A 25,340-nucleotide genomic window follows, 5' to 3' on the forward strand; every position below is an offset into this window, starting at 1 on the left:
CTTCAACAGCGTGTATGATGTACTATTAAGTGACCCCAAGGAGAACATCATCCAACCTTTGAAGTGTGGGATAAGAAGTGGAAATGCTGGTGATTTAACTCAAAACCTCTCAGATGAAAAACATGTAGTCTACCGCTGAGCTACATCTCATCCCCTCTGCTGATCGAGAGTCAACTGTATTATAATTCTTTTGAATAAGGGCTGTGCAGGCATGCATTGGCTACACAGTGTAATACAAAAGCTTCAGGGAGGAATCTGCTTATCATTCACATTATGAAATCTAATATGATTCACTTTATTAACCTTCTAGCGGCAGGTTAATATTTCTGTTTATCCTGATTAACCTGGAAAAAACACACTACCGCATGCACACGCGCACACACACACACACACACACACACACACACACATTCATAGAACATCTAGGCAGAATGAAACTCATAAAATGCTTTAATTTGAGTCTTGATCCAAATCTAGAGGCTTACCTGGGCTCTGTAAAACAGTCCAGACCCACAGCCTGAATCCCCTCAAGCTCCTCCTTAAATAAAACAGCAGAATCCATTGTTGGCGGATTTGTGGAACAGGTTTTGGGCTGTTTGTTCCATTTCCTCCTCAGCAGAGGTGAGGGATGGGAGGGTAAATCAGCTGGCAACCAGCCAGCTGCATTGCAAACACCAAGTAGTGAATATCACACAGGGCTGGGGATTGACCCTATGCTTGCATTGTATTCCGCTGAAGTCAGACAGTCTGGGTGAAATGTTCACATTCTGCACAGGATCTCTGTTCCATGATTTTCTGTGGTGCCTTTTCTATAGTGCCTTACCTAACTGACATAACTCTTAATTTGTAGATGAAGTGACTGAGTGAAGGGGAAATGTGTACAGGATCACTAAAGCCCTTTTCCCACTGGTCAAAAAACCCCACTAACACCCAGCTTTTTCGTGTAGTGGGAAAGGTTACAATCAGCATCCAGACTTGGGTCAAATGACTCTGTAGACCTGGGTAATTATCGCTTTGGCTCTGACCGGCAATGATGGGAACAGAAAACCCAGGTTGACACGCTAATCTCTGCCTCCCTTCCGGCACGATGCTATGCTCCGTCGGTATCTTCTGCGACTCCTTGTCATCTCAGCTATAAATTCTGCCCGTCTCTGTCCAAGCAGCGCTCGAACAACGTTCTGAATTTGTCGGCGCTAAGTTTGATAAATAGACTGAATGAGTAACAGATACAGTAAAGACCTAGCCACCGTAACATCTTCATTGTTTACTAATCCTGTCTTCGGCGCGTTCGTGACGTAGCAGAAAAGAGACCGAAATGAGTGTACTCCACTGGCAATGGAAAAGAAACAATCATCATTTATTAGTGGCTCTCCCCGGGTCTGAAAAACCCTGCTGATTTTGGTGGGAAGGGGTTACTAGAAAGGTGGTAAGTGTGTTGGGAAAAAGGGATGAGGGGGCAACAGAAGCTAGAGAGCGCATGGAGCTAGTAATAGGGAGAGAACAAATCAGGGAACACTATATATTCAATTTAATTAGGGAAATGAAAGCTGTTAACTAATTGAGTCTTTCTGTGTGTGTGTGTGTGTGCGTGTGTGTGTGTGTGTGTGTGTGTGTGTGTTTGTGTGTGGTGGGGGGGGGTGGGAGTGGGGGCTCCATGTGGCCCACTGCCTCTTAGGGCAGAAGTCCCTGGCCTATTGCGACCCCCCTTCACAGACACACACCCTTACACAGGTTCTTGCTGATTAAGTGGGAGCACAGAATTTTAACCCATGACTGCATGAATTACTTACCCAGCACATAGATAAGTCACACAACCAACAATCATTCACCATTTATAAAAAAAATCACTGCTTCCCTGTCGGCCCCCTGTCCAAGGTCAATGTCACATGGATGCGTGTATGTGTGTGTGCGTGTGTTTGTGTGTGTGTGTGCATGTGTGTTGGCCTCGACGAATGCTGATCAGGGACTCTGAGCCATTTAATTACATTTGCTGGAGGTTGTGGCTGTGGATCTGTCCCTTTCCATCTCTTTCCTCTGTCTGATTTCTTTTCTGTCACCCCATCCCTCCAGCTCTCCCCAGCCATTAGTCACATACATACACATTTACACATGCACAAATACACACATGTAATACCTTTGGCATAAGCCAGTGTCTGGTTTTGGTTGACACACATGCTTGCACATGTTCAAATATAGTAATAATATGTGCACACATGCTCGTGAGCAAGCATACTGTACAAACAAAAATGACACATTTAGAGACTTGTGACAATGCATAGACAAGCATGCACGCTTACACACATTAATCAAAGGAGTGCAGGGTCACAGATTGCAGCTTCCTTACATCAGGGTCTGAATATTAATGTGAGGGGACAGATAAGCAGCCGTGGCAATCCCTTTAAGGACTCACTCCTCTTTTGTTGGTTCTTCTTGTTAATTTATGCCAATCTGTATGCCCAATTTATGCAAATTTTATGTTTCAATTTAAACAGTGTGTGTCGAGTGGATTGAAGGCTCCAATCAATCTGACTGTGCCTCTGCACTTGCCTTTTCTTTGTGTCTGCGTTTTATACCCCCTCATTTACTGATACTGATATGTTTAAACCCTTATTTTGTGTCCATGTTTTTTAGTGTATTATGTTTATGTTTAAACACTTGCTTCACCTGTCCAGAAGGGGTAGCCGTTCAGTTCAGTCTGATTTCTACTAAAGACAGTCTTAGATTCTGCATCAAAATGTCAGGAACGTATTCACCCGTATTGAACAATAACTGACCAAGACCTCCAAATTGACAATGATAAATATACTTGACACCAAAAAGTCATGGCACATGGGATTTTTGAAGCACCCTCATCTGCAACTGTCACTGTAACTGCCACTGATATAGACATTCATTGTGATACTGAGTGACGTGTAGTCATTCTCAAGTCTTCGGCCACGTAAAGATAAGACACGCTCAGTGGGAGCTTAATCAGGCTCGATTAGAGACGGCGCCGCTCAGTTCTTTGCTCCATTTGGCTTTTCTTTATCAACACTCCATAACCTTTGACCCCTGTCTTTCCACCCCCCGCCCTTGTCTACCAAATCCTTTAATCCACGCTCCTCTGTGACCCCTCCATTTTGTCCCAGAGTAGGGGTACATGTCTAAACTCCCGCCCCGTGAAATCAGCCTCCAGTAATTCCACCCGTCCTGCTCTTCCCTCAGAGTAAATGAGAGGTAGTGGAATGCAGAATGCTTTGTAGTTATGACTGCAACACATTTAATCATGAAAAAAAAAACATACAACACAGGCTTAAGCAATTTCTAAACCAAAGCAGTTGAAGTTTATTGCTTTTCAAACCACCCTAAATCATATTGAATAATATGTGTGATTCACTGAAGAAGTAAACATCATGACAAATTAACACCACATTGGGAAAAACAGCCTTTCTGTAGATTATTAGTGTGGTTAAGGCCTGCAGACCACTGACCTCACATCTACTTTTAATCATCTTTACTGTAGATGCTCCGCCCCCCCCAGAATGTCAGATGACTGACAAGTGGATTAAGGAAACCAGACCACTGGCACAGGGTTAAAGAAGCAGAGAACCAAATCCTGGCCAATTTTGCATTCTTTGGATAGATGTGGAATGTGAATGAATACAGTAACATTTAGTTTCAATAAAGTCGGTTTGTATTCAGTAGAAAATGATGCATGCATCCTCCAGGTTATGGTTAGGGTTAGTTTAGTCTTAAAACTAAAACAGCCTTCATCCCATTGTATTACAGGTAAGACTGTTCCACAATGCACGGTCCCACTGCCTGTCAACTCCACACATTAATTTAATCCTAAATTTAAAACACCTGGCAGTCAGTTAACGCAGAAGTCATATAATCATCACTTGTTGTTCCGAGGAACGACCTGCACCTGTCAGTGGCATGAACTTACTACCTGTTGTGTATCCTCGCGCAGCCTTTTCCGGAAGGCGGGGCGCTAGACAGTTGGCTTGTAGTCAGTCAGCGCTCGAGCTCTCCAGCAGCACACCCTCGAGCCGGTCACTAGCCTCCGTAACACTGCAGCAGTGCAAGCGCTCGAGCTCAATTGACACAGCGCTCTTTAGGACTTTTGTTTTGCTACATGGACCTTAACGTGATTTTTCTTACTTTTACTCGCATGGAGAAATTTAAATTAAAGAGAACCGGAGTATTTTATAAAGCAGCGGGACAGGCTCAGCGACACCGGGGCACAGAGCGGGGATAAGAGCGAGGCTTCGGCATATTATAACCCATGACACTGGACATTATTCCTGCACGAGAGGAGGGTACTTTGGATTACTTTTACGTAAAGTTTATAACTGGAATACACCACAAATGTAACTACAATAATTAACAACCTAGTTCTCAGCATGTCGCTTTCCTTTATGGACAATGAAATCCTCACAATTGCGCTGAGCGGATGCAGGCAATTCTGTGCGCTTTATGCAGATTACAGCTAAGAAAAAAAAACAGTTAAACCTAAGCAAAATAACAGCATAAAATATTCAAGGAAGCATATATTTATTTCATTTAGAAATAACTTCTAACGAGGCTATTTAGCCTACTACTGTCTTGGACCAAGCTCCGCTCCTTTTTAAATCTGTGAAGCCCGGAACAGGATCAGGATGCCTCGCAGCTGAAACCACTAGTCCTGGACTTCTGTGTTTAAATTAGATCGTACGGACCTCCACCTCCCTCTTTGACCAGGAAAGGAGCGGAATCATGATGAGTCCTGGCGTTGAGATGATGATCCTGCTCCCGGTGCTATGCCTGCTGTCCGGAGTTTCCTGGGCAGCAACCCTGGCCGGGCTGGAAGGTGAGTGCAACAAGGAAATCAAAACTCATGACGACAATACTGTTAATGTTAAAGGCTGGAGAAATACCTCCAAGGCTCTTTGTGAGTCTCTGCACTTTTAAAGGATGTGTAAATTATGATTCTGTTGATATTTGCAAATTAAAAGGTGTTTCAAGTGGCCTTAACACCCACAGCAGCATTGCTGCCTCTGCTGATCATGGCAGCGATCACAACAATAACATGCACGAGACACACCTCCAACTTCAGCACAGTTTGCCTTATCTCTTGTTACAAAAATACTATACATAGCCGACACAGAATCACACAGTTCGCAGTTATTTGGCGTGAAACAACATTTAACACAAAGTTGAACCCAAACCTGTATTAACCGCGCCGTAAAACTCGGCTCTGCCCTGCGTTTTACGCACCCGGGGAGCGGTGCCAAAGGGCTGCTTTCTGCCTTTTATTGTGGCTTGATAAATGGTGATGCTGGCGAAGCGAGCAGGTGCCAGACTTGTTTTGCTTAACGTCAACTACATGTGCACAGACGGGGAAGAAGCACGGGACTTGTGGTGAACAAATAGCAGCTTTAAAAACCTAAAGGGACAGAGCCCTCAAGTACTCTTCCCGCTGGAAAGATTGATGCATGTTGGGAATTTGTCTTTTCATTTGCCCTGATCCAGAGGAGACAGAGGTCAGGATCAGTAGCTCCATAAGCCCACAGTGATTCAGACTCATCAGGGTGGATAGAGGGGCTTGAAAGGGGTCTGTGAACCTCTGAAATGATCCCTAATAGCCCTTAGTTTTCTTGGAAAGTGTTTGTGTGTATCACATTCCAAAACCATACCCAAAAATGTTAAATGGGGAAATAATGAAGGGTGAAAAAGAACAAGACACAGACTGGGATGGCTATAAAAGTGAATAGAAGAGAAGCCCAGCTCCCTAACAAGCTCCCCCTTTGTGCTGGGACTGCCGGGGTCAGCAGCACAAACACAGCAGCCTTCCTGTTTTCTGAAAATTGACTGACAGTTAAAATGTAAAACATAAGATGAGAAGAGACAGCTTATGGGGCTTTAGTCATAGAGAGCTATTGTTGTGACCCTTCGGATATTGGATTGCATCTGCGTGAGTATGTCTGTATACCTCTATTTGTTGATTAATCTATTCTCCTTGTTTGCAGTGTAATAGCTCTGTCTATGCCTCATTTCAATTTGACAATATTGTTTTTTCCTCCTCTTTTATTCCCTTTTCGTTATATCCTGTTTCATGATTTTCTCCCAGACCTTTCTGCCTCTGTCTACCATGTGATGGTGTTTACACCCTGATGCAGCAAGGAGGAAAAGATTTAGAGGTTGCGTCACTGAGTGTCCATTGACCATTAGCCTGCACTCCAGTCACCTGACTGTTTAAATGGGCTTTGCTCAAACGCTGCACTCTGCAGCAGAGCCTTAGTGTGCTTTAACCCCATTTGTTTTTCCCGCCTGTGATCTACATACATCTAAATTCTTCCGACAGTTGCTTGCTGTTGATTTGGACTTAAGTGTTGAAGGAATGCAGTGTCTGTAAGTTAGCTCCCTGTCTCTCTATGTCATTATGCAACTTTGGCCTGTGGCATGCTGGCCCCACGACAAATACAGTTTGGAGAGAGTGCCAGCAAACAGCAATGAGAGAGGGAGACATTTAGATATGATGCCTGTGAGAGAGAGATAATTGTAGATTGATAGCTGCATCAGTCTTTTTGTCCGAAATTTTTGCTGCAGATAACTCTAGATCACGTTGCCTTCTAAGTGCTAACATGACTCTTATCTTGATTTAAGCCAGAACATTTCATTCTTGTTGAGTTACTATCCTCAACAGGGCTTGTGTCCATGTTCATGCATGTCTCTGTGTGTTATTATAACTAAAGAGAGACTCCTGTGTAGGACAGAGTGGCTGCAACTAGTCAGGTGACCCTTGCTTTTGTATGTGCTTGTTAAGCTTCTGTTTATTTGCATGTGCAGTAATATCAAAGCGACAGCCTTCCCAGATGAGAGTTGCTAAAAACACACGTGATTGTGTAATTTTGACACTATCTGAAATGTATGGTCACTTGAGGATGAGCCCTGATGAGTTTGGTGATTTGTCTTTACAGACAAACGCTGCGTACAGGCAAATTTTTATCAGCACTTTCAACAAGTTTACTGCATCCTAGTCGTCAGCTCAACTAGAAGATTATTGTACAGAAACCTTTTGATTTAGGTAACAACATGGACCTACCTCTTGCAACATCCTGAGAGCAAAACTTTAACGATATAAATTGTGTCTCTTTGTTTTTCTGGGGTGAAATCACGGTAACAGTCTTTATTTTTAAAAAGTTAGCTTGGTCCATATTATATCCATCTTGCATCACAAAAATGTTATTTCTTACTGCCTTACTGCTGTTGTGATACATCTTTCATCATACATCTGTGTCTGTTGGGCTTGTAAGATTTAATATTAAATAGTTGGGTGGCTAATTAGACTGATGTGGAATTGTTCCAATTCTCTGGTTAACTGTTTGGAGAGAAGTCATAAAATTGCTTGGCTGAAATAACCCACTACATAATGAAGTTACCACCCAAGTGTGGGATTTTCACATAGAAAAAAAAGTCCATTCAGTTCTTCATAATTGTCTTTTTACAAACAATAAAAAAATTATGGCAAAGGCCTAAGTGCCAATCTCCAATCAGATCTATGCACATTCATAACCGATGGCTATGCCACCAGAAGCAATTCGGAGTTCAGTGTCTTGCCCAAGGACACTTGGACATGTGTCTGTGACTGTAGCAGTCAGAGATCAAACGCCCAACCTTATGATTGAGAGACGACCGACTCTACCACTGAGTCACAGTAATAATCATTATTATTACATTGTATCTAAATACTCATCATAACATCAGTTGTCTTAGCATTGGAGCTGCAATGATTGGTCATTTAATCCCTGGTTTGCATACCATCTGATAATTAATCCATAAATTCAGTATTTTTCAAGTAAACATTTGGTGGTTTTAGCTTCTTTAAAGGTATAATGACATTAATAAGTAGGATTTTTCCTTGCATTTTCTCAACAACACATTCAAACTGGGCCTCTCCTGGGCTCTTCTTCACCAGAAGCTCACTCTCACTCGCTCGTGCGAGAAGAAGCCCAACCCGCCGAGCTAACACAGACAGCATCACGGTTACCACTGGTTACCTTTGCGCTAGCATGCTAACCGCCAGTAAGCTTGTCCTACCCGGTTTGAGGCACCTACCTGTCCAACAGAAAGAAGGCCAACTCCGCATTGCTCTTTCACCATGTTCGCCGGTCTGAATCGGGCCCAGTTGCTAATTTGAACCGCTCCCACACTCACCAGCACCCCTCCTGAAAATTGCCTGTGCAAAGCAAAACAAGGGTCTGCACACACACTCACCAACACACATGTATAGAGGCCCATAAATGATGATTTATATTATATTATATTTGTAAAAGTCTATATTTTATTTTTCTAGGAAAATCCTTCTTATTATACCTTAAATGTAAGGATTGGAATGTGCGGCCCTCTTAGTCATTTACAACGTACGTACTCGAAAACACCTGATTCAAATGTTTTGCTCATTATCAATCCCCTGAGACGCTTCAGTTGGTTTATAATAAGCAGATCATTCAAATCAGGTGTATTAGATTAAGGAGAAACCTAAAACATGCAGGAAGGTAGCTCTCCAGGAGCAGGATTGGAGACCCCTGATTTAAATAATAATGCAAATGATCACCAGATTAATGGATAATTAAAAACATCTTGGTTGTCACCATTTAAACACTACATTTATGTGTACAAGTCAGTTATGTCAGATCAGAGAATGTAGGCCCCAGTCAGTTTCACTGGTATAGCAGCAGATTTAATGCCCCTCACATGAAACTCATTAGGGTGTCGGCACACAAGGGAGGGCCAGGCTCCCAGCAGTGCACCAACAGCATGATTTAGGGCTATTTACATTAAGAAACAGAAGCTATATCTAATTTGATTAGCTTGGTTAGTCAGAAGCTGTTCAGGTATATAAGCATTTAGTCTTGTAAGGCCACCCAGTGTACACCACCTGCTTGTCTGGCAGATCAGATTCCCTTTCTGCTCACCAAAACTATACTTTTTCTTTGCTTGTAGTCAACAGAAGCTTAACAAAATCTCTATTCAAACATTTCTCACCCAGTAGCTTTCAGTGATAGTAGATTTATTACCCTTTTGTAGTTTTCTGTTTTAGTGCCAGAATTTGCACTTGGCTAGCGGTGAAGTATGTGTGTGCGTGGGTGGATGGATGGGAGTCCCTTATAACAAAGACTAATCAAAGCAGGCTGGAGTACAGTTAGTCTTTTTTACAGCATACTGTTCTGTGTTGGGTGGGGCTAGGGGCTGTTTGTAACTGTTGTCTGGTTTAGGCATATCATTAATTTTACTTGAAACTGTTGCTTCACAATAAAAAAAAACACTAGTAGTGGAAAAAGGTCGCATCAAACGTTGCTAATTATTTTTGTGTTTGAAGACAAAATTACATGTATCACCACATGTTGTTTGTGTATGTAGCATTCATCTGATAGCCCCTGAAGTATTAACAGTCTTTAGAATGCTAGGAAAAAGACCAGATTTCTGTTGAAGTTTTGGGAGGTCTTAGGTGGCCCACCACCACCATGGTTGATCAGTTTGGTTGATCATGTTAACAGAGTGACTATGGGCTTTCTTCCATTCATTACGGTTCTTAAATGTATTATCCTGTGAATGACTACTATTTTTAATTGTACTAAGTCATATTCTTAGAACCTTTTACATAATACATGAGCAATGTTGGGTGAAACATTGCTCATTTGTCCATAACGAGTAATGTCACGCCCTACTATCTTAAATTCAGTAATCACATTACCGTTACTAATCAAACAATTAGTTTGTTACTCGTTACTGGCACTACAGTGCATGCTAGGCACGCAACAATCACCTGACCTCGCGTCACGGCTTTGCTAGAGTCCAACAGGTAACGAATGCAGAGATTAACACGCATGTAGGATCGTATTTAGTAGAGGAAATGTTGCCTGTTTCTACACTGGAACGGCGTCTTTCAGAAACTCATCGGCAAAATACAAACAAATTCTTATTAGGATAGAGATTTGTGCTGATACGTGCATCTATAAGATTTAACGTTATACTGTTAACTGGCAATTATGCGACAATGCATCTCATTTAAGTTTCCATTCGTCACATGCAATCATTCGGACACAATTACAGGGATGACTCTGGGATGCAAAAGAGTGACGCAAAAGTAATGTAATGAGTAGTGTAATTAATTACTTAAGTAAAGTAATGCATTACTCTTTAAAAAGTTACAAGTAATGAGTAATACATAACTTTATAATGACCCCAACGCTGTACACAAGACAGATTATGTTTCCTTTTTGGATTAAAGATACTCCATGTGGAGATATCAGGCTTTCACACTGTTGTCAGGAAATTTGCTCAAAGATATTTGTTTTGGAGGGATGGTCAGGCTGAGGATGTGAACAATTCTTTGCGCTGCATATTTTCATATCACAGAAGTGTCTTGGGATTAGGCCAGGAAAAGTGCAACCACTAAACTGTCTGAATGGGTCTTTGCCTGTGAGAATATGTGTGGACTAGATTATGTGTTTGGGTTGAGGCTGCATTGTTTTCTCTCACCAGGGAGTCTGAAGTGGTTATCCAAAGACAAGAAAACAGTCTTTCCTCCTTCTCATCCCCACATCCCATTCTTTGTCTGTTTCCTCACCAGTCTTTTCTAGCCCTCATCCCTCTCTGTACTCTAAGTGTAGCTGATGAGGCCTTGTGGAGTTGAGTGGTACCAGGGGAATAGAGAGAGGCATCATAGATGCTTTTGGCGCCTATTTCAGCTTTGTAAGAGAAGTCTTAGCTCTTTGCTTATGCATAGCATTTTTCCTTTTTCCTTTTATTCCCCTGATTTTTCATTCTTGTATATTTTTCTTTTATCTACCAGATTTGCCCTTTTTCTTTTTATCTCACACTAAACGAAGGGAAAGAGAGATTATGTAACACCAAAAGCCAAGGCTCAAACTAAACTAAAGCCTGGAAAAAAAAATCAAGGTAACAGGCAGGTGTTTCAGGTCCTTGATAAACTTACACATTTAAGAAAATGAAAAATGTAGAAATTGTCAAAAGAATGTATTTCATTGATCTTAAACCAGATCGAGTTAGACAGGAGAAGAAAGGAAATGAATGAAAGGAGGATGAGAGGAGCAAATTCTCTGCTGTCACAGGGAACCTACAGAAAATATTCTCTCACTCTGTACAAGCGTCAGCAAAGTTAATTTGCTTCTCATGCACTTCTACTCATAATGCACTCTCTATGAACAGCTGATTCTCTCACTGATTCTGAGAATTCCATTAGCGGTGCACATGAACACAGTTGTTCATGCACTCTCCCACGTTGTTTGTGAACGGTCAGCCCACACAGGCACTCCTGTGAGTGGAGCTTGTCAGAGTAAAGGTCAATACGAGTCAAAGGCCACGCATACTCACACACACACAGTCGATGCAAGCAGATTTCCTTAGTTACATTCCCAGGATGAATTTGTGATTGGGATTCTCTGTGACGTTCAGACCTTACTCTGCATCTTCTGATACGCCTATCTCCACCTACTGTAATGTAAATGGATTGAACATAAAGCATGCCTACTTGATCTAGTAAGTGGGTTGGCAGCATTCTCCTTTTTCCTTCATTCATTAATTTCTTCTTCCTACCATGTTCCCACTCCCTCGTTCATAAAAATCTCGATCATGATGTGTGCAGCTTCTTGAAAGGCGGTTACTTGAGATAAAGTCTTGAAGGATTTAGTAATGAGTGCAATCCTGTGACTTGCATTTGATGTGTATTACCTATGGAGGGCTTTAGCAGAAAGGATTGCTGTGCGCAGCTGAAGCACATATCAGCGACTCATTGGGATTCACTCCTGCTTTCTGCCCCCATTTCCTACCCCTCAAGCCCTCTGTTGCGTGAAAATCTCATCTGATAGAAAGCAAGTTGAAAGGAATTATAATGCAAAGAGAGCAGTTTTAGAGTTTTGTATTAGACACAGAGGATACACTTGAGCTGAAGAGTTTTATTTCTTTTCTAGCCCTTGTTCTTTTTAATTCCGAGTTTAAATGAACCTTTTTAGTGTTCTAACCCAAACCTGAACACCCCTGGAGGCATTGTGAATTAGAACAACTTCACTTTAATGTGATGAAATTCAGAACAAGTTTGAGAACTGTTCCTTGTCTGAAAGGCCATTGAGTTTGCAACTGCTGACTCTTGTCTGGGACCATTGTCAATTATATCAATATGTATTGATTATATTGTTTGCCGACTCAAAGTGAAGTAAAGAAGAATGAGAAATGAGAAAGAGAAGTCATTATTGCACATGGATGAATTTTAAAGTAAGGGGTGAATGATTGAAGAAAATAGGGCTGAAAAGACAAACAGATCTGATAAGCTTTAGGAAAAGAGACAGAATCTTATAGTTATTGATTGTCCAGCCACAAAACCAACCAGACAGACTGGGGAGGTGATGGGTGTCGCAGGTTTAAGACCAGGTCAGAGGTTACCCCGGGTCACCTTGTTCACGATACAGCACTGACAGCATCCACTTAACCTGACCTTTTTCAAGGTCATGCACACACAGACATTCATTGCAGTCACAACGAGAAGGTCCTCAGAGAGTTGGTGGCTGTTTACTTACACTGATTGGAAGTGTAGAATCAACAAAAGTCATAAATCGATCGGTCTACCTGTCTGCAGCCGCTCTGTGCATGGGGATGCGTGTGAGAGAGTCCGTTGTGTCCTTAGGGTCCGTTAATGGAAAGCCTGGCATGTGGAGGCAGACTTTACATCTGTTTCACCTCATGTCACAAAACCATATGTCAGTTATAAATGAAGTATTTCTGTATTTGATTGATAACTGATAAGTTATTGAGGGAGTTGTGATTGTAAGGTGATACGTTTATATTGAAGGCCAATGCTAAGAGTGTGTGTTGGTCTTTTTACAAGACCTGTATCAGCATTAAGGCAAAGGGTGGGGTGTGGAAGAAAACGAAGGAAGGAAACACACACACACACACACACACACACACACACACACACACACACACACACACACACACACACAGCTCTCTTCTTGCTCTCCTCTCATGAGTAGAATACTATACTTCCTTTGGCTCTTTCCTCCCAGACACAAACACAGTTCATCAGCCAAGCTTGTTTTCACTCATCGATCTCCAGACTTCAGTTGAGTCTCTGCCTGCAGCATGCTCAGTCAAATATAAAGCAACATGAACAGTATTCTTGTCTCACTGTTTGTGTCAGAAGAGGTTGTTTTAAAGCTGGACACCTCATTTTGTGGGTAAACTTCTTACAGCGGTGCTGACCTGGCCCTTGCGAGCAGTCAGCTTATTCCAGATTTGTGCCTGTTGGCATTTTTTACCCTCTGCGACAGTTGGAAGCTGGAAGAAGCCAACGAGTGCTGACTGCTGAGTTTGAGCGCTAAGGAGATATCTTGTAAATTCCAGTTTTACTACTTTCTTACAGCTGTGATATTTCTGCTTCTGTGCAAACTCACCCAAAGTATTTCACCAAAGAAAGTTTTACAGTGATGTAACTGGGACAACATCCTGCTGATTATTTACAGCAATACACTCAATTTGTATGGGAAAAAGCACATTATGTGATAAAGGTGAGGAAACTATTTTGAGAGACACCTATTTCTGGACACGGTAAAACTTTATTCTGGTTTTATTATGTTCAATAGTTAATACCATAGTCATCATTAGGTAAAATGTAAAAAGTTAGATTATAAACCTAAAGGTGGTTGAGGGGCTGTGGGTTCATGTGGAGGCAGCACATACTGTGATTAGTCTGAGTGGGCAGCTTGTGTCAGCTGCTTTATGCTACAATTTCTGGGGCTATTTTGATTATGGTAAAAAACATGACTGAGATTCCTTCTGGTGTAGAAGAGCACCTCAGTAAGTAAAGGTAAAGACATGCTATTCAAAGTTAGTTAACTTGATATTTGAAGTGTTTGCTGTCCTCCGCAACGCCCCCTCACACAAGGAGAAAACATGGACGATCTGGAAAATCTGAAGCTAATTATTTTGTCATCCTGCTTTTCTGCCCGACTGTGTTTTTTTCTGTGCAGTGTGAAGGTGCTGCAAGAGCATCTGTAAGGTAAAGGGGTGCGCTGGATTTATAACACAAGACAAATTAAGAGCATCACAGTGAAACAGAAGGAGACACAATTCTCATTTTACCTCAGTAAACTTGTTTTAACCGAGTACCGATATGAGTACTTAACAATATCATTACAGTTCTCATAATGATGCAACTGCAACTGTTGCTGACATTTTTACACTGAACTTTGCGTCTCCGCCTACCTGCTTAACTAACGGAAGGCTAACGTCAAGCCGTTACGTGGTATTCGGGTGCGGTACTCATCATAGTTTCATGAGTAAGAGTACGAGTACTTAAGCTCCGATACCGCCCGATACTGGGATCAGTATTGGTGCATCCCTACTGACCAGTGGGGGTTGTTGATAGTTATTATAAATATGTGAAGAGCAATCTCAGTAATCTGATGCTTTCCAGTAACTAGCAAAGCAATCTCCATTTTGCAGATTACATAGCAGTAGTCTCAAAATATAAATTTGATGATTGTAACTCCAGTGTTCTGATTTGGCCAAAAGCCCATCATTACTAAGTTATTCTTCGGGATTTAATTTAAGCAGTATAAGGCTCTTTAATGTTTGATACATCTGCTGTTTTGACTCTGTTTGTAATTTTATTGCAACATCTGGCCGGCATTAAGGCTGAATTAGAGTTGGCGATTTGTGCATTCTTGTTCTGGAATATGCACCTTTTAACCACTATATGATCAGACCTGATAAAGTATAGAACATTTAATTAAATTACCCCACAATAGGTCAAGTGGCAGGTAATATTCCAGGATATTTAAACTGTATAAAATCCACTGATCTGGAACAGAATGGGAGCTTAATAAAGCAAAGCGGCTAATATTTGCACTATTTCCCTTTAACAATTTAATCTGTCCATGTTTGAGTTCATTAAATGGTCAGTTTAACGTTCTCTGAAGTGTGTTCAGCACAAGCTTCTGTTATAATTTCTATGAAAATGAATTGAAATGCTACCTTGCCTCCATATATTTATAGATGTTATTAGCCAGGTAATAACAGAGAAAATATATGGGACATACAGATAATAACAAACTCTCAGTTGCACTGAAATTTCACCTTACATCCGAACTGAACCATCAGGTTGAACCGGCTTACAATTGTAAACATGACACACTTTGGTCCAACCGGTTTCAAGAGAAAAATGAAACTTACCGTAGACGGTATTTACTGAATTCAAAGTGAAATGAGGCTGGGAAAGTAATTGTGTGTGCACATACACACTCTCTCTCTCTCTCTCTCTCTCTCTCTCTCTCTCTCTCTCTCTCTCTCTCTCTCACTCACACACACACACACACACACACACACACACACACACACACCACAGGGTATTTGGTGTGTCACGCAGAGCAAGTTACCACTCCTGCTATGATCAAGGTACACAACTGGTCATAAAGTAAGCACAGTTACTCCCCTCAGGAACGCACGCAGGCACGCACACACACACACACACACACACACACACACACACACACACACACACACACACACCTACACACACACACACACACACACACACACACACACACACACACACACACACACACACACACACACTTTAATATTCTCCAAAGTGGAGCTGAAAAATTATCTTCTAAATAAAAAGGAAACACTGATAAGGCAGTGTAGGACTAGTGTGTGTGTGTGTCTGTATGTGTGTGTATAATGAACCAAGATATCTATTTCCTCTCTGTATATTGTGCCCGTTCTCTCTTTGGCAGCCCAGTAAATCAAACCATCCCTCTGCAATGCTTCCTGCTCACTTGTTTTGTGCATGCCCATGTGTGTGAGTCTTTTGGCAGTAGTGGCTGGCACACAACCATTAGGACCTTTTCTTCCTTACACACACACAGTCACACACAGTCACACAAAGACAGCTTGACAGTAAGGGCTACCCTGCTGTTCCTACTTTGTGTCCACTGATTGATAGTGTCTTCAGCTGCAAAGGGAGAGGGGTTTTTTTGCTAATATTTTGTGTTTCAGAGTTAGTGAGTGTGTGTGTGTGTGTGTGTGTGTGTGTGTGTGTGTGTGTGTGTGTGTATGTATGTATATGTTGGTCAGGGTTAAAAGCAAATATTGACTGCGTAGCTATCCATGCTGTCCTCACTTGTTGATCTCAAGCTCCTCGCTTTAGTTTTTTTTAACATCATCCTCTCACTGAATATTGACCCTTGGACTCTTTTTTTTTTTTAGTGTGGTGTTTGTGTGTGTGTGTGCGTGTGTGTGTGTGTGTGTGTGTGTGTGTGTGTCTCTGTGCTGTTAAGGAAAGCAAAGTAACACTGAGAACCTTAATGGCAGGAAACAGGTTGGGGCAAAACACAAAGGAAAAACTGTCAGCAGTCCCCCTCTATCACAAACTCACACACTCACACAAATGCACGTGTATGTAAACATATATGCACCCCTGCATGCAAATGTGCGCGCACGCACACACACACACACACACACACACACACACACACACACACACACACACGCATGCACTTCCTGTTCTTTTGAAAGCTTTCTCTTATCATTTGGCAGGTTTAAGAAGGTGTGAGTTTATGGTGTGCTTTATTACCAGCATGATACATTTGGATTGTGCTTCTTTATGAATATGAGTGTGAGTGTTTGTGTGTGTGGACAAACCTCTCATTAAATTACCCCCTCTGTCTCTCTCTCTGCCATCCCCTCCCTCTTTCCCTTACCGCCCCTCGGCCTCCCTCCCTGCTCTCTTTATTGTGGTTTCCATTAATTGGAGTCTGAGGTGGTAATTGCAGAGAGGGAGGGAGTCTGGGAGAGGAGGAGGAAGGGGACATGGGGGGAAGAAAGGAGGGAAGGAGAGAGGAGAAGGAGGGTGGGAAACAGCAGGGTTGTGATGAAAGAGCCACAGAGCAGATGAGAGAGGGAAGACACCTTTTCAAGAGGAGCAGTTAAGAACTGACCGAAAGACGTTTTCGCAAATGATTCCTTAAGCAAACACAGCTGCTGCTGCAGTTGGTGCAGACAAATGATTTTATACTTTTAGTTATTTTTAAGTGCATTGGTTGACACTTTTTGCTAATTTTTTAAAAATGCTTTCTAAATAGTTTTGTTATTTAAATGGTCCTGCCAAGTTAGTGGTGCCCTGTTCGACTGCTAAATATTCTTTGCCTCTGAGTTATGGTGTGTTTTTAATGTTTTACATTGTTTAGTCTGTAAGCTGAGTTTCTCCTGCCAAAATCTAAGGCCATCTGGACTGTTGAAACTGGCTGACACTTAGATTCACACAGACAGAAAATCAGACAGTACGTTCATCTCCCTGAGGCCTGTGTGCTTTTTAAATGAAGCACTAGAATCAGATCTCTTTCAAATCCCTTTGTTTGTCTTTTTTGATCTTTTCATCCACTGTTTGTTTATACTTACCTTTGTTGCAATCATGAGAAACTTTCACCTTAACCATGTGTGTAAGTCTGTTTATATATCTGTGTTTTATTGTGTGTGTAAGATGGGAGAAATGCTGAGGGCCTCTGCATTAAGGGTGTAACCTGTGTTAAATGAGATACAGTAGCTGCCCCTCCTCTCCCGCTGTCTGGGACACACAAACACGAGTACACACACACACAACATTGTTGAAAGCCAGCCATGCTATAAGAGTACATTAATGCTGATCCACATTATCATAATTGAGGTGTCTGCTGAGCCTGCATGTGTTTTTTGTGCATGTGTGTGAGCGTGTGCGTCCAGGGGGAATACAGAAAAAGAGAGAGAGGGTCTTTAGAGCTAGACACCATACTTTCATCTTTTAGCTCAACAATGGAAGACAGGCTGCCTAAAATGTGCCGGTGTGTATTAGTGTGTGTGTGTGTAACATCACCAAGGCAGGGAAACCTCCTAAAAGCATTATCACACTGATCTAAAAATCATGTGGACATTACAAAGTGCTTCACAGGCGCTTCATACAAAGAGACGGTGGCATCACAGTAAGAAGGCAGAGCTTTTATTACATATCTATTGTGACATGCAAAGTAAAACACAATCTGAAACCAGATACTGATCCAATTAAGATTTAAGGTCTTAAGTTTCTGATGTGACATCATATCACCAGTGTCCAGTCAGATTACATCATGACATCACAGTCTTGTGATCAGTCTCTCATCAGCTTAAGTGCTTTTATTTAACGGCCCCCTTTTTCACAGGGGACAAAATAGAAATGAGATCCCTACAGATTAGATTATTATCATGCTGCCTGAAAGTTGCAAAGGCACTGAGGAAAAGTGCACAAATGCTTGTAGTAGGGATGTACGATATTATAGGCACGTTATCGGTATCTGCAGACAATGGCTTGAAAATGACATATCGGCATCGGCCGATATGTCATTTTTCTGCCAATATTTTCTGTCGATAAAACAATACTTTAATTATGCGTAAAGGCTCGATGATTCCCTAAAAGACCTTGATTTAATACTATGACATTAACTCGGCATGAGTGTGAGCGCGGACTGCCTGCGCAAAGTTATTAACAGTATACAAATAAAGACTAAAAAGTCACAAAAACTCGAGCAACTCTTAACTACCTAACAGTTCGCTCACATTCTCGTCACTTTACCGGACATAACAACATCAAACACGTCGAAAATACAATCGGTGAAGCTAACAGAGTGTAACATAAATATCTGTGCAAAACTAACTTACACATTCATGGACACACACACACAATAAAAAGAGTCCGTCGGCGATCGCTGATGTGTCCGTAGTAGGTGCAGTAAGCAAGTCCGGGCATGTCTCCCTCACTGCCGTGTTTCGGGGGATGCTGCATTCAGGTGTGCTCAGAAACGTGAGCAATCAGACACGTGACCTTTTGTACAACCCCTCTTCAAGCGTGAAGAAGGGTGCAAGATATCTGCGGCAGTTTTTGGCCACTACAATAAGAGTAGGCATGATATCAATATCAATACAGGGGAGTCTTGATGTTCTCTGCAATTAGGTGGAAGAAAACATGTGCCTAATTTATCGGTATTGAAATTGGCAAAAAGGGATGGAAAATATCAGCAAAAAAATCCAATATCATGCATCCCTAGCATGTAGGTAATTACACAAGATATAAATATATATGGAAATTTGTTTACTGAAATGAATAAACATTTCATCCTGTACAATGTACGTGAAGTAACGTAAGGCTAGTTTTATCATTTGTTTGAGTGAACAGCTCTATGTCATTATTTGTTGCTGGTTAATGAAACATCGTGCCTCCAAATTTAGTGATACCTTCATATTTTAGATCAGCTGAAGGTTTGCTTCTTAGTGACATCACTTGCTTCCAATACTTCCTAAAATTGCCCCTATAGTAAATTCATTCAAAAGTGGAGCTTAAAGCAAGCTTGAAAAAATGCCATCCATTTTAATTTAGTTCATGACAGCCTTCAGCTGTTGGACTAGCGGATTTTGAATGGGCAGCAATCTGTTAATGGGATTGTTTGTGTGTGTGTGGGAGGGTGTTTGTGTGTTATTGTGAAGAGCCTGCTATTGCACTAATAGGCAATTGAAAGAAAGGACTTAATGCTTTAAAGACACTAAGATGTGATGCGGACTTATCCCACCAAGACATATGGCTTAGTTTGAACTGTGCATGAATGTGTGTGTGTGTGTGTGGGTGCGTGTGTGTGCGTCTAAGAGGCAGTAAGCTTGTAGTTTGGAACCTAAAGTGAATCACTTCAATAATGAGTTTATCTATGGCTTGGTAGGTGGCTACTTTAAGAGCCACTGGCAGGGTGTTAATGTACGGATTAAAATTGTCTGAATGCGTCCATGTGTGTCCTAAAAAAGCACCCTCACACATTCTGCTTTTTTCTGAGAGGATCGGCAGTGTGTTTGAGTGTGTTGGTCTGTTTGTGTGTGAGAGTGAATGAATAGAAAGTCGGCCTTAGTCAGGTGACCTACTTAAACACATATCAGAAAACATACAACAGTAAGCAGGGCTGTTAGCCTTGTGGACTCGCTAAGTTATGATGAGGTGGAATTTGTTATTTGCCTTATTTGATGTGGATGAATGATTAACAATATTAATGGCTTATTGGTAGAGCCCAGGGAGATGTTATATTCCTACCTGTGCAAATATTCCTCCCAATACACAATCAAGAGCTACTGTGTACAATGCTGTGTGCTGTCTAACAGGAATTTGAACAGCAGAACATCCCAGTACTTGGTTTTAACACTGTTTTAAAAGGTAGAATGATTTAATGAAACAAGTGATTTCATTCAGTGGAGATCAGTCTTTACGTGTGAACAAAAACATTTTTGTTATTGTGGACAAAGATGATTTTTTACCCCTTAATTAGTTGTTTTATGTGCTTGCAACAGTGAAAGACTGGGAGTAAGAAAAACATTTTTTCTGCCCTTAAGTGTGTTAAAATGTTTATATGTGAAACTCCTTTCTGTCTGTCACAGTCTACCTGCCAGTACCAAGAAATAACCATGTTAAACATCCCTTGTGGTTACCTGCGTGCTTGTCTTTTTCCTATCCTTTCAATGGGTTTGACGCCTGTGCATTTTAGCATGTGGGTGTCTGTAGTATCAAATGCAATGCATATCAATACATATGTTTTTTTGGTCACCGACACACAGAAAACGCATATGGTAAATCGACTTTACTGTACTATATATACGTACATATATATAATGCTTTTACACTACATGTCACATTCATCCTTTCACATACACATTCATACACTGATGGCAGAGGCTGCTACCTAAAGTGCTATGCCACCGGGAGCAATTTGGGGTTCGGTGTCTTGCCCAAGGACACTTCGACATGTAGACTGAGGGAGACGGGGATCAAACCTCCGACTAAACCTCCGACCTTCTGATTTAAAGACGACCAACTCTACCACTGAGCCACAGCTGCCCCCAAAATATACATACTGTTGTGATGATAGTTGAAGAAGAAGATCAGGGAATACAAAGTGCTGCACTCATTTAGTTTTAAAGGCACAGTTCCATTTACAGTGAGATAACTAAAATGTGTTAACTGTGGTCGCAAGCCTAGAATAGTGCTATATTAGTGCAGTCCATTTACCATTTAATAACATGAGGAAAGTGAGCAGAAGTGGACTCTCTGCCTTTTTGCTTGCATTGACTTCTTTACTGCTTACATTTGATTGATCATATTTTCTTCCTGCCATAGCTTAGTTTATTTTAGTCATCCCAGATGTTTTGAATAATGAATGCTCAATGAGTTGCGTGTGCATGTCACCACTATTGTCATTAAAAGGATTGCCTCAAAATGTAAAGCTCCAATTTAGTTTGGTTTTTAAACTAGAATCTAGTTTGTAGCAGGTAATCCTATCCAGCAAAAAAATATGCATATGTCTCTGACTTTTCAAATGACTGAATTATGCAGTTTTTTAGGTGGCTCCAATTTCACCCTTGTTTCTGAGCAGTTTCCCACGCCCATTCCCTGATTCACTCCTGTTACAGACAGATACTTTGTCTTTACTTGTGGTGCAGAGGATCATATTAGACATTGAAACAGCCAGTAGAAAAGTTAAAAATAAAAACATCCAAAAGTCTCACTTGATTGCGGTGCCCGAGAGTACAAAAATGGCAGAAAAAGGCAGACTTTATGTGCAAGCTCTCTCATTGAACATGCATTAAACAAACAGTAAGGCTAACTGCTCTGAATGTTACAATTTAAAAACTCAACCATGCAATAAGTTGTTTAGCCTCAGCTATAAGATATTGCAAACTGCAGGTAAAACAAGTGTACATTAAAACATGTTTAGTTGGGAGAGAAACGGAATAAGGAAATAAAGAGTTAATAAACTAGTCAATTATTCACTCCTATTCTTGTAACTGTCTGTTATTTTAATGGATCACTTGCAACAAGCTTGGATTGTGTTATGAAGTGTGGGGTTGTGTTTGTGTACCTTCACAATAGCCATATGTGATTAGTATTTACATACTGCTGAGATCTGATGAAGAGTCCTCATGAAGGGTACATGACTGGACTTAGACTTAACATTGTCCTCCTTGTGTTGTGTTTATGTTTATGAATGGGGTATCTTTTATACAGTTAATACAATGTAGTGTAACTTTGAGTTTTTTTCAGTATTTGTACCTTTGCTTTTTTGTATTTATGTGCGTGTGTGGGTGTTGTGAGTAAGCTGATGGCTTGTCGACAGGCCAACCTAACCCTTGTAAGGCATTCACTGCTGTTATACAGGCCACACAGCCATCAACCACTGATAAAGATGTCAAATAGCAGCCCTGCTAATGTTACGAAAACAACTTAGTAGACGAGAGAGGAAGCTGTTGGCTAGAGCTACGCATTTGCTACGCAATGATCTCAAAGATACATGTATAAAGCAGCACATAGTCCTTTATATTGTATGGGAAGTTTTGGGAACATTTCACTGATATTATAGCTCTTTAAAGGTGCAAGATTCAGAGCTTTGCTTGTTAGGTCAACTACACACACACACACACACACACACACACACACACACACATACACACAAATCTTAGTAATTGCCAAGAATGAGCTTAGGGTCATTAATCTTGCTTTGTTTGGAGGAAACTTCACACTCACATACACACACTGAGGGTTTCTGTACATACACACTCATATGCACATACATGGACACAAACACCCAAGCTGGCAGGAACAGAAAATAAACTGCCTAAAGCTTTCTCTGTTTTAAAGACCTTTAAAGTCCCCCCACCTTGTTTTTCACTTGTAAATAAACAATATTCCATCTGATTCTGTTCTGTTCAGTTGGAGGGAGGATTAGCGAAGCCCCCCCCTCCAGGTGTGTTCCCACATTATACAGGTACAACCACGGTGCGTTTGTTTTGTAATGCAAAGATAAAAAAGATCAAGAAGACAGGGTGGTGCAGCTGCATTGGAATTCCAATGCTTTTGTTTTTGTTTACTCGTCTTTGAAAAGGAATGACTGTTTGTTCATCCTATGTGTTTGTGTGTTATGCAAGTGTGTTCCACACATGTACATATAAGACCTGCCAGGTGATTGTTTGAGCGGTGAACAGGGATTTTAGGCCGTAGAGGCACTGCAGTGACAAAGAGGATCTGAAGCCTTTTAATGACTATGAATGCAGGAGAAACAGAAGCTTAAGATAGTTGTTTGACTCTTATTGATACTGCTGAACAGACCAGTACTGTTGCTGTTGTTATACATAAAGGCTCTTAACAGACAGACCGGACTTAACAACATCAAACACGGCAGAAATACACTCGCGGTCAATGCCGACGCTAACACAGTGTAACATAAACATCAGTGCAAAAGTAACTTGGATATTCATGGACGCACACACGACAAAAATAGTTGGTTGGTGATCACTGATGTCTCCAGTAGATGTTGGAAACAAGTCCGGGTATGTCTCCCTTACTGAAAGAAACATGAGCGATCAGACACGTGACCTTGTGTACAACGCCTCTTCTGTCAAGTGTGAAGAAGGGTGCAAGATATCTGCGGTACGGACGTTTTTGGCCACTACAATAAGAGTAGGCATGATATCAATTCTAAGATAGGGGAGACTTATTAGCAGTGATGCTATTAGGGTTGAAAAAAAACATGTGCCTAATATATCAGTATCGAAAACGGCAATCGTCAAAAAGGGTTGGAAAACATCGGCATATCGGATATCGCCAAAAAATCCAATATTGTGCGTCACTAATCTTCAGTATAAGTATAAACAGCCACAAATACTCAAAACAGTATCATCTTATCATATTTTTTTGTTGTATTAATGTGAAAGACTAGACAAAAACTATAATTATCTTACATTGTATTTCTATGACTTTATGTCATATAATGTATTGAGAGATACAAAAAAAAAATGTTCTCATCACCAGCAGAAGATTAAATTGGATGGGAAGAGAGCAGAAAGATAAGAAACAAGGGCAGGAAGTCAAGACGAGCTGTCATGTCCTGTAGACCGATGGTAGCCTGAGAGGAGGAGAGATGAAAAGAGGAGTGTTTTTCCTCCCTGATCTATCGCTCCCTCCCTTGCTCTCTCGCTGTGTGACCCGCTCTGTCTCTCCCTTTGGGTTTAATCAAGCAGACAGTTGGTTCGACCCGTTCCGGGGGGGGATTTATCATCAGCGGGGATTAATCTGTGTGACAGGGGCTTATTAGATGAGAGCGACCACCCCTGCTGGCTTACACAGTGGATGGAGCCAGCACTGACAGAGAGAGGTGGCTGAGGGGAAAGTCACACTCTAGGGAAGGCAGAGGAAAGAGAGATAGTGATTTAACTTTAAGAAACTACCTATTTCCTCAGGGAAGTGACAGAGAGAAAAAAGGGAAGGATTCACTTTATTCACCTTGACAGCGGAGAACTGCGTCTTTGTTTGGAGGGTCAACATCAATTAGATGTGCCTTGGAAGCAGGTGCTGTCCATGTCAATATCATTACAGCACACTGCTGTGTGTGTGTGTGTGTGTGTGTGTGTGTGTGTGTGTGTGTGTGTGTGAATGTGTATTTGGGAGACATGCACCAAGCACACACTTTTTATGGCTTGCAAGTATGTACACATCTTGTTGTACGTGTGTTTCTGCCTCCCCGCCCCGACACAGACTGTCCTTACACATGAATGACTGATCTTTAATGCTGATTACGTAATGACACAGCGGCTCTGCAGAGTTTTTTGTTCCTGCACAGTGTCTCCTCAGGCTAAGGGGCGGATGTGATGAGACTCATCCTTTCAATACTTTATAAAGACCTGGCTGCAGCTTCTTCTTTTTTTCACCCAGCTGCACTTTATCAAGATCCTTTCACTCTTGCAGAGTTATAGGTGGTAGTAGAGCTGGAGAAGGAAGGCATAAATCACCTATGTTGTGATGCTTCACTGTGCTGACTCACACTTTTATGTGCACATGAAGCAAGACACACATTGGGCCGATCAGAGAAGAAACAGAAAGATCTGTAGCACAAGCATTAAAAGCAGTTCATGAGCAGTGCAGAGCACGGAATGAAAAATCTGTAGCATGCATATATTTCAAAACATTTGCAATATTGTTACATTTATGTATGAATGAATTTACAGCAGTGACAAGAGGGACATTTACCCTTTTGCCTTTTAAAATCATATTTTTGTTGTCTTCTTTTACAAAATGATTCATTTTAATTTACTCTCCAAAATCTTTGGTTTCTTTATACTACAGCTGCAATTATCAAAAGGAGACGCTTTGAGTTAGTTCATACGCTTATCTTGTTGCCTTCTGTTGTTACAGTTTGGACAGCATAAAGATTTACAAGCAATGCTGTTAGTATATTGTGACTGTGTACTTAATTGTGGTTTTT

General features: G+C 41.3%; 1 protein-coding gene across 1 annotated transcript in view; it reads left to right on the top strand.

The window, feature by feature from the left end:
* Positions 1-4,034: 4,034 nt before the first annotated feature.
* The window catches only part of sema4f (sema domain, immunoglobulin domain (Ig), transmembrane domain (TM) and short cytoplasmic domain, (semaphorin) 4F), a 57,434-nt gene continuing 36,128 nt past the window's right edge, over positions 4,035-25,340 (top strand). Inside the window, exon 1 of the mRNA XM_069672825.1 lies at positions 4,035-4,831. Within this exon, the coding sequence (XP_069528926.1) occupies positions 4,738-4,831 (94 nt within the window). The 5' untranslated portion in view covers positions 4,035-4,737. The remainder of the gene's footprint in view (positions 4,832-25,340) is intronic.

Source organism: Semicossyphus pulcher, unplaced genomic scaffold (genome assembly GCF_022749685.1).
Source record: "Semicossyphus pulcher isolate SPU_LCO1_2020_fin unplaced genomic scaffold, fSemPul1.0.p SCAF_21, whole genome shotgun sequence".
Lineage (NCBI taxonomy): Eukaryota > Metazoa > Chordata > Actinopteri > Labriformes > Labridae > Semicossyphus > Semicossyphus pulcher.